The sequence below is a fragment of the Wasmannia auropunctata genome, unplaced genomic scaffold, assembly GCF_000956235.1.
Source record: "Wasmannia auropunctata unplaced genomic scaffold, wasmannia.A_1.0 LD333326.1, whole genome shotgun sequence".
Taxonomy (NCBI): Eukaryota; Metazoa; Arthropoda; class Insecta; order Hymenoptera; family Formicidae; genus Wasmannia; species Wasmannia auropunctata.
In genome coordinates this window covers 1-10,771 of record NW_012029564.1, presented here as the reverse complement: position 1 = coordinate 10,771, position 10,771 = coordinate 1, and the positions used below count along the sequence as shown (strand labels likewise).

The 10,771-nt window shown below is 30.8% G+C and overlaps 2 protein-coding genes across 2 annotated transcripts; both read right to left on the bottom strand.

The window, feature by feature from the left end:
• Nucleotides 1–1,901: 1,901 nt before the first annotated feature.
• On the bottom strand, nt 1,902–4,872 carry LOC105460046. The gene is made up of 3 exons (XM_011706489.1): nt 4,423–4,872; nt 3,567–3,708; nt 1,902–2,294 (listed from the first exon to the last, which is right to left on the bottom strand). The coding sequence occupies exons 1-3, from the start codon at nt 4,478–4,480 to the stop codon at nt 2,078–2,080; spliced, it is 417 nt and encodes a 138-aa protein (XP_011704791.1). The 5' UTR covers nt 4,481–4,872; the 3' UTR covers nt 1,902–2,077.
• Nucleotides 4,873–6,177: 1,305 nt separating this feature from the next.
• On the bottom strand, nt 6,178–7,822 carry LOC105460048 (the record flags this gene model as incomplete). Its single annotated transcript, XM_011706493.1, has 2 exons — nt 6,178–6,624; nt 7,651–7,822. Coding segments are annotated over 2 exons (273 nt in total), but the record flags the coding sequence as incomplete, so codon positions are not given.
• Nucleotides 7,823–10,771: the final 2,949 nt, after the last annotated feature.

Genomic DNA, 10,771 nt, shown 5'->3' with positions numbered 1-10,771 from the left:
GCCGATTTTAATTTCGAAAATAAGCCATAAGATCATTGAATATATCGCGTAACCCTCCCGTCTGTTGAATAAAATTGTTATCTTTAATAAGAGACTTAATAAGAAGATTGGGTGATATATTGACAACGATCACGCGTGTCCGTTATGCAATTTGACGTTAAATACCCACTTATATGAAAATGAGAATAAATTACTCGTATGACTTATCAAATATATCTACGTATTTTAAATCCAATTGTCCTTTTAGAAGATTTAATAACTTATCCCACAAGGAAATCTCGCACGTCTTGCATTGATCTGTCGCCATTGTCACACTTGTCATCGAACACATCGCACGAAGAATTAAGATTCTCTGGAACCTTCCTATAATTACCGAGCCCGTATCAGTTTACGGACATTTGACGAAATCCAAACGTAATCGCGGTTGCAGGATTCGCACTGCCGGACGTTTCAAGAATGCAGTCGATTTTTAGTCTGTAGTCGTTCACGGCGGGAAAAGTGAGGAGGCACGTGAATTCAAAGCCCAGAATCTCGACACGTGTATGACCTTGATATTGACCTTCGACGAGATAACCAGTCGACCCACGGGACGAGAGTCAGGCCCAGCGATTTATTGTTTCGTGCATCTCTCCTGGTCTTTCTATCGGATAAGACGAATCGCTTCCGCCGAGGGTTCCGTGACCGAGATTATATCTTCGACCGCGCGGTCCAACTGCATTAGCGTTAGTCTTCAGAGATGCGAACGCCTCGAATGCCTTTATGCTTAAACACAATCAAGCGGCCATACGATTTTTTACTTTTACGGATTCGAGCCTAAATGGTCGATTCTACTAAAGAGAATCATTTTATGTTGGTCGACAACAAATACGATTACAGGTCTTCATTATTTTTTATGTGATGATGTTTTAGGCGTAAAAATAGTTTTATATATATGTACATATATATACTGGTATATTACAACAAAATTATCGCATAGGTAAATTTATATCGAAATTCCGCAAAACTTTAGACAATCATAATTCCGCGAAAAATGATCGTATCAAAATTTTTTTTTATTCTCAAGGGTAAAGCCTGTACTTAAGGATGCTTTTGATCGATTTTTGAATCTACCTTTCCTCCCACCCGTCATCTTTTAAAAAGTAAAAACATGTCACGTCTTCAAAAAAATTACATAATTTGACGCACTCTACGGGACGGAATGAATTTTTATCGCAAATGTCATGATAACCGTCGTAAAGGTTTGGATTTTTGGACTTTTTCGTACAAATTTAAAAAAAAAATAAAACTTCATTCTATTTTTTTTCGCGAAGTTACGGTACGTCAAAGTTATCATTGCATTTTGTCTAATTACTGCCAAGCGCGCACACGTACATTGCGCAAAATTCGACCATCAACTTTTTTATGATGCACACTAGACAGATAATGCTAATGCTGGCAGTAATTAGACAAAAATACAATGATAACTTTAACATGTCGCAACTTCGCGAAAAAAAATGGTATAAAGTTTTATTTTTTTTCAAATTTGTAAGAAAAAGTCCAACTTTACCATTGTTACCATGAGATTGTTACCATGATATTTGCAACAAAAATTCATTCCGTCCCGTAGAGTGCGTCAAATTATGTAATTTTTTTTGGAGACGTAACATGCCTTTACTTTTCAAAAGATGACGGGAGGAAAGGTAGATTCAAAATCGATCAAAAGCGTACAAGCTTTATCCTTGAGAATGGAAAAAAAAACTTTTCAATACGATCATTTTTCGAGGAGTTATAATTGTCTAAAGTTATGCAAAATTTTGATATAAATTTACCTATGTGATAATTTTGTTGACCAGTGTGTATATTATATAATATATGTATCATTTTTATATATATATGTATAAAGCTATGTTTCATTGTAATGGTTTTTGTAATTATCTCTGTTTATTTCCATTAACATCAATTTTCATTAATTTTGACATTTTCATTAACAATTAATTGCTTAATTTTAATAGATATTGCGCGAAGATTATCGATTTTATTCATTATTAAGATTAATTCTTTCATAATTTTGTCACAAGTGATAAATGGTGCGATGGATTTATTGCATCTCGAGACTCCTCAGAAAAGCGCGATAATCATCATTGCAACAGCAATTGGCGATCAATCGATGCTCCATGCAGCTGTTGGCGTGCAGAAATCGACAGTCTGCTAATCTACATTGATAAGGTAAATCGTGAGAATTGGTACAGCAGCAGGCGTCGTGCAACAGTTTCTCGCCGCAATAAGGATAAATCGAACTGTCGCAAAGAGGGCATCTGTAACGAAAATATTAAGATAAAAATTTTTTCAAATTGAAATTAAAATATAGATTATGTTTAACCCGAGAATAATAATTTTTTATTACATAAACAATCATCTGGGGAATTTTTTATATCCTTATTAAAAGATAATATTATTAATTACATATTGTATATTATTGATTGTTCTACAATTTATCAGTATTTGAAATTATATACTAATTTATTAGATATTTTCTAAAAAATGTGAGGAGATATAGAAAAAAAAGGTATGGATTTTCGATCAGTAAAGAAAACTCATGTGATTCATTACTGAGTTTCACTATACATCCATGTTTTCTGAGATGTAAAATTATTCTAAGTGACTGTTCCCGGATTAATTGTTTTTTAAATTAATATTCATATATATTTATATTGTATGTCAAAAAATATGATATGTATGTATATGTCTTTTCTCCGTTTTTATTAAACTAATTGTTAATTTTTACGCCATTGAAGAAGATCACGTAGACGTTGTTATCAAAATTGTAATTTTCAATACTGCTCGTTATACACACAGCGTCATACTTATAGAATTGAAAAACTTCAATACCAATGTCAAAACCTAATTTTTACTGTCAACTTTTATTGTCCCAAAACAATGTGTGTTCTATGTTTCGTTCTGTCGTATTACGTTTCGTTGTTGCGTTATCAAGAGTTATCTAAAGTGCTGCACGAAACGCTACATGGAAGCGCACATTTCTTGTTTCGTTACTTATACTGAATGGTTTCTTTAAAACGCTTCCAACGTTAAAAGAGACATTTGTCAAATGCTTGATTCAATATAAGTAGTTCACTGCTCGTAGGCTTTTTAAATCTGAATATACGTTTTCTTCCTTTCTTCACTTTTTACGAATTTCTGTCTAATATCTTAAGAAACATCATTTTCACTTCTCGTAACACACAACTTAAATATTAACTATTTTAGTATAAAAATAAAACTTATCAACAAAACTTACAAAACACACATTCTGTGTCAAACATTGGAAGTTCACAATATTGATTTTAACATATCGATTTTCCCCATTGTTGCATTAATCAACCCATATAATTTCAGATTAGTCCTTATATTTTTTAATTATATTCTTATGACGTGTAGAGAAACCAAGATATAATCTATACTGACAATATCTAATATTTCATATTTAATTGTAAAATATTTATTGTTAGCTAAATCGCATAATACAAAATATTGATAATATAATATGTTAATCTTATAAGAGTGAATATAACAAAAATTTATGAGCTTACTTTTGTGGTCTGTATCCGGGTGAAGGAAAAGGATAATGTCCTTGGAATTGTCGTATATTGTTCTCTAATGAAGGTGTTAATGGCATGTTTATCATATCTGTTGCCCCTAATGCATGATCGCCTGCCAGTTTCTCGTGCTCGTCTGAAAGACATTCGTAAGAGAACTTTTTGTTAAACAATAATAAAAATATCTAAAAAAGAATTTTTATTTGTTAAAAAGACTACATATATATGTGATTGAAAATAAAGATTTTTTTATTTCTATTGTAAATAACATACTTTATGAAGTCGCATTATTTTTTATATTAATATTTTATAATATTTGTTATAAATTTACGATCTAAATATTGATAATTTATAAACTTAAATACACATTAAATTTTTTATGCAAAAGCTTCTGCATATAAAGAATATATATAATTTAATATTAACCTTTTAACATTTGTGTTTAAATCCATGCTTTAATCTTTAATATATTCCTTTTATTATTATTAGACTACCATTTTTTATTATTATTACCATGTAATTTTATTAATAAATTTTATACATTTTATCTGAAATTATTAATTTTATTTTTATTAAACAAAAATTGCTAAATCTTTATATTGCATTTTTGCAACTATTATTTCAAATAAATATTATTTATATAGCACTTTCTTGACCAAAATTATACAATAAATATGCTCAATAATTTTACAACCTCTCAATTGTTGGAATAATTTTTAAAATTATTTCAGATTATTCAGATAAAATGTATAAAATTTGTTAAAATAGTGGAATAATTTTAAAAATTATTCCAACAAGTCAAAAAATATTTTATTTTAATATGTAATAATGATTGATTAAATTAACTCACCCGATACACCAAATGCACAACAATGCAATAGAACGCCGAGAAGAATCAATAGTGACATTTTCTCATTAAAAAAAAAATCACACGAGATCAAAGTTTCCGCGCACACTCACTGCTTTCGACACGACTGAGATTTTTCAGACAAATGAGATCGTTTACTGAAGTGCCCCTGCTCTTCGATTTCTTTCGTAAACCCACGTATCTTTTAGCTGGGTCTCGCCTTCCTCGTAGAACTCGGTCGATGTACCCGTTACTCGTAACTGGTCGATCATCTTTCTCTTCCAATGTGTCGGTGAATCGAAGCAAAAAAAGTGATACTGTACACGTTGGGAAATAACAGCTATCTTCGCAAATAATTGTATCAGTCGTCACAAAATGCATGTAATATTAGATCAATTTCTCAAAAGTAAAAGTAAGATAAAAATAACTGTCTCTCAAATACTCCACTTTGCGATTGCACTAAATTGCAAATAAATATAAATTTTTCGTACATTAATTTTTTGCAATTATATATTTTGTAATTTATATTATATGTATTGTTTTAGTTGTATACATATATATGTTATTTACTTGTATTTTATATACATATAAGTTATTTCTTATTAATTAATTTTTTTCCTTACATAAAAAATTAGAATAAAATTTTATATTATATTATATTATATAAAATTTTTTTATAAACTTTTTCTTTATTTTTTTCTAAGAAAAAATAAAAAATTAATCAATAAAAAATGATAATTTTTATAAAAGACCAATTATTTAGGTTTTCCAATTAACTCGTAATAGTTTAAATTTTGTTATTAATTTATGTCGTGTGATGTTTGACAATACAGATAAAAAATTTACTGTTTCGCTATATCTATGTTAATCTTAAACTAGAATTTAAACATATATGTTAAATTGAGAAATGTAGGTCGGAACGATACGGATTAACTAGAAAGTCCAGAGAATTATTTTGCGTAGAATTATCATGCTTAATCGTTCTTATATCTTTGATGAAAAAAAATTCTGCCGGATTATAACCGAATACATTAGAGTGAGCATAAGCATATTAGAATAAATGCCATTTACATTTACACACATAACAAACTTAAAATATAATTAACTTAATAAACTTAAAAATAATAACTAAATTTTGATAAAAATTATTAAATTAAGATTTTTGGAAAATTTCAGTGCGATAAAGAACTGCTGATATTTCTTATAATTTCGTAGAACATAAAATTGTTCTATAATCTTCTGTTATTACAAGCAAACATATCTTTTCTCTCAAATATATAATTTTTAAAAACATTCACAAAGTGTATTATATTTATTAAAATTCAATATATTAAATCGTAATAAAGTTATCCATTATTTAATTTTCAAGATTAGAGAAATCTATATTTTTATACTTAATCGTTAACGCAAATTCTTGGAAATTGTTCAAAATTTCTTTGGAAATTCTTTGTAGGAATGATATTCAAGCGTTTAAAGTATAAATATATCTCTTATTTGTCGCGAATGTAATAAATGTTGTCGTAATAGCAATTAAGCCTTAGACAATGGATCGCGTGCCGCTAACGATCTTGTCTCGTATATCATATTACCACGAAACGTTCAACATTGCATTAAATCTTTCTTACTCAGCGATGTATTACGCAATATATTTCGTGAGAGAGACACGATTGTTTCAGGTGTAGTTTGTAACTTTGATTCATAATTTTTTTTATTTACAGAAACTCAGTCAGCTTGATAATATTTTGTTTATAATTAAAATTCTGAAGATTTGCGCAAAATATATTTATAAACCTCATTTGTACATATACACAATTTATTATCACAATATATCAGTACCTGTTCTATAATCAATGTGTCTTAAAAAATTGTTAAAAAAAAAAATATATATATATACATATATATATAATATCATCTTCTTCGCTTTCAAATTTCATTCACTTTACGCTATAATGACAGAGTTCTATATGTATTCATTTTCTTAATTTAAGTCTAGAATCAATATCATTCTTATCAAATTGCGAGGAATTGCCTGTCTCCTTCGATCGATGTAAAAACAATTTATTAAAATAATTAATAATATACAACATTTTTGGTACTGTCAGTTTTAGGCCAACAACAGATATAACCTGAGAATCGTTAGGATCATCATGAACTTGGTGAGACTTATACTGGCTCGTGATCCTACGCCAGTCGCCAGGTATTTCCCTGCAAAAAAAATTCTTATTAGTTTGCTGTTACAATGCATTTATAATAATATATCATAATTATATAATAATATGTATAAAATAATATTTTGAAATAAGAGTAATTGCAAATAGAATTATTTCAAATATCATTGTTGGCGATGATAAAAGAAATCCAACGAATAAATCATGTTTAAAAAGACAAAACAAAATATTCTGTTTAAAAAAATTAAGATAGATAGAATTGATGAAAATATTCTTTGATATAGGTATAATCGATATTATAGAATATCTCAAATCTCTCACAATACGATCACCATCGGATTCAATTCAAACCGACACATTCATACCGCGTGCGATAAAAGGTTCGTAATTCGAGCATAGTTCCCGGATCGGATGATTCTGAAGCGTATTTTTGCCTTCACGTATCGATACCCTCGAGATTATGAACGACATTACTACGATATCATATCACAAAATTATAATAAAGCTAAAAATAATAATTTATATTTGCAGTACTCTGAGAAAATTTGCTGTTCGTATCACGAAACCAGACGAGATAAAAAAATGCCTCTTCTATCGGCATTATATGTATAGATTATCCAGGAGTCAATTGTATTTAAAATATTAAAAATATGTATTTTAAATAAAAACAAAAATAAAAGAGTTATTTAGTATTTATTATTCTAAATAACTTCTTTTTATCTATTTCATATTTAATATTTTAAAAATGGTTGTGGAATCTATTTTTTTTTTGTATTTTGTATTTCAAATAAATCATATCAGTTATTTTATCGATCCCTGAGATTATCGTTTAATCGTCTGGACAAAGTTTTAACGAATTCGCATGTGTGTGCATCCATAAAACGTACGCACATCTTTTGAACTCACATTTCGCAATATCGCTATAATATTATGTCGCTATAAGAAGACAACTCTATACGATTATTACCGTATAACTTTAATAATTGTATAATTTACGACAAGGGAGAGACAATAAAACACTTTTCGTGATTTACGGAACGCCGAGAAAAGTTTCAGCGCTTACAGGTAGAGGCCAAGTACGAGTAGCAACAGCATTCCCGCAGTCTCGTGTATTCTGCGCAGTCTCCAGCGTGCACCTTGCATTCTTCTGGTCCCACGCGACACGTGTGCTCGACGAAGGGAAACACTTCTGAAACAACAGACAGATAAATTACATTCTCGTGACAAGTAGTTTTCTTTTATGTGCTCTGTTGATTTTGATATTTCGACATTTGCCAACTTCGACAAATAATGATCGATACATAGAGAAAGAACACTTCTTTACATTTAGTATACTGTATGGCCGGTTTGTATAGTCTTACATTTATTTCGTTGAAATAATGGAATTTTAAAACATTATTTTGTTCAATGCAAATTATGTAATTTTGTCGAATTAAACAATATCGGTAGAAAAAAAATACGATTGTTTGAAACAATTTTCTTCGAAATTTGTTCTAAAGAAATATTTCACTGTGTGATTCAATCTTTATTGTTTACTAGGAGATTATCTCCTTATCTCCCTATCATTTATAAGTGTAGCTATTCATTTGTTTTTTTTTTGTTTATAATTATATATGTATATCATCTATTATTAGAAACGTATGGATATTTAGTTCTCAATAATCACGTGGTTTTCCAAATGGCCATCTGCCATTATTCTCTGATCAAGTTAATAACGGGAGTTATTGTAAATAATTGATTAATAGTACTTGAGTAAGTAGTGCAATTGCAGTAGGAAATTACGACGTCACTAAGGCATTGTGTCCGTTACAGGCGTAACAAACATAATTTTACGCGTATCTCGGCGAGGGGCATTTGAACGCAAACCTCCATGCGGAGCGTCACAAACGCGTAGGCGTTCGCGATAATTAACCGGTTTCGCGGGTCGGCGATTAATTTACCTAACGAGATATCGGTGGCTTCCGGTAACGTACGTTATCAATTCCAAAAGGGATAACACGAGCGCGACTCGAATATTTGCTGTATTTGTAAATACCCGATTTCTCTAAAACGCGCGCTACGCCGCGCCGCACAGGTGCGAGATACAGATCGATCAAGGTCGGGCTTGAGCAACCAGCTTCGACACACAACACCGGTGCTTAATCGATCGCGTGCGATTAGAAACGGGCGCAAAACGCACGGGTGATTCACGGGCGCGATTGGGAAGTGATTCGAGTTTTAGGTATTCCACGTGCGTAGCCGCTGATGCGTGCAGCAATGCAACTTCGTGCACCACCTAGAGAATCTTCACGCGGAATGCAACGACGACGAATTCAACGTCTTGAGCGAACGAAAATACAAATAATTCACACATCATTTTCTCTTTAAAAGTATCCTTAATTCCATGATAGTATATTTCTATGTACCCAGACAGTACCAAAATTTCAAAAAGAATTCAGTCTTATGTCATCAATTCTGAATTTATTTTCAGGTGCAAAACAAAATTCTCTTTCAGAACTTTTACAAAAAAAACTCTTTTTGCATCTGCAATGAAAATTAATTCAGGATTGATGACATATACGACTGAATTCTTTTTAAACTCTCTGTGCTTTCTGGGAATGCTTTTCTCTCTTTAAAAGTGATATTGAACCTCGTGAAAATTGTTGAAAATTTGGGACGTAAAAATGAATCAAGTAAAGTAAAATTATTAACTTATTGTACTTGTTGTAATTTAAGCTTTTTCTTATATCATTACGTTAATACATATTTTTTAAAACGTAATCAGAAAACTATCAGAAAGTTCACTTAAAAAATCACAAAGTTCGAAATAATATCCCATCTTTAATGTCATTACAGAATTAATTGTTTAGAATTCGTAAGCTTGTCAGCGAGATGAATATATATGTATAATTTGATTTTAAATATATATATACATATATATATATATATATATACACATATTTCTTTTTAAGAAGTGTGTCTAAGAATATGAACACAAATTTACAAACGTGTGTTAAAGCAAATTTATCATATCGTTGCATGAGTAGCGCGTTATACCATGCTAATTAGAAATTCGAGCAAAGGCGGTGCAGGTCAATGGACGATAGATCCTGCGAGGAGTTCGGGAAACGGCGCGGCGTGGCGCGGAATGCTCAAGCGGCTCGCCCGATGAATCACTCGTTAGATCTTATACACGCGCGTGGAAGACAAGGATAACTCATTACGACGAGCAATGATTTCCTGAACAGGTGACTGCCCTTCCGTTCAGCAGAAGGGAATTAAACGTTTCTCGCGGCAAATAAAGAAATCACGATCTTTAAAGTCGCGACAAATCACATGGCGATTAGATAATATTCGGTTTGAAACGACGATCATTAAAATAACTTACGATAAGTCGCGATTTTACAATGGTTGCAATTCATACTGGCTAATTATTTAGTTCTGATATATTTTTTTATCTCTTAAATCTTTAATCTAGTACTATACTTCTCTATAGATGTAACGCCGCCAATAAAAATTTTATTAACAATAAAATAAATTTTATTAAATTGTGTTATAAATGGTCAAAACAATTGTTATGTCCGGTGGACTTCACAATTTCTCCGTTTCGTGAACGTGTGATAAAATAATCTCTTAAAACAAGGAATGAATAAGATAAATATTGATGATCATCGATTGGCGAACAAACTAGAATCCGACGACATTTCCGTTATTAATTATCTCGGAAAATTGACCGCATGTGGATTAAATCTCCTTAATTCGATTTCGAAAACACCTGAATCTACCTACATTATTCTGGCTCAAACGTGGTAATCCGCGGGGATCCAAAGTTGACTCCGAAAACGTGACTAAAATTCCAAATTTTATACGGAAAAATTGATGAGTAAGCTACACTACTTAAATAGAGTCGCGACAGAACAAAATTCAATTTTGTTCCAATTTTTTAAATTGCAGCAAACCACATGACACATGTGATATCAAAGATTTAAAATTTATTTACTATACATCTACTAACAATTTAATACTTTCATATCATCGCATCCGCTTACACTTGAGCAACGTAAATAATTTTTAAGATTTCCGAAACCTTCTGAAGTTTCGGTACCTCTGAGGATACCGACGAGAATTCCACATTACATGTATATATATCCGTCGATCCCACGGTTATTCGTGACATTAACACGCGAATTCGAGCTGTAACGGCA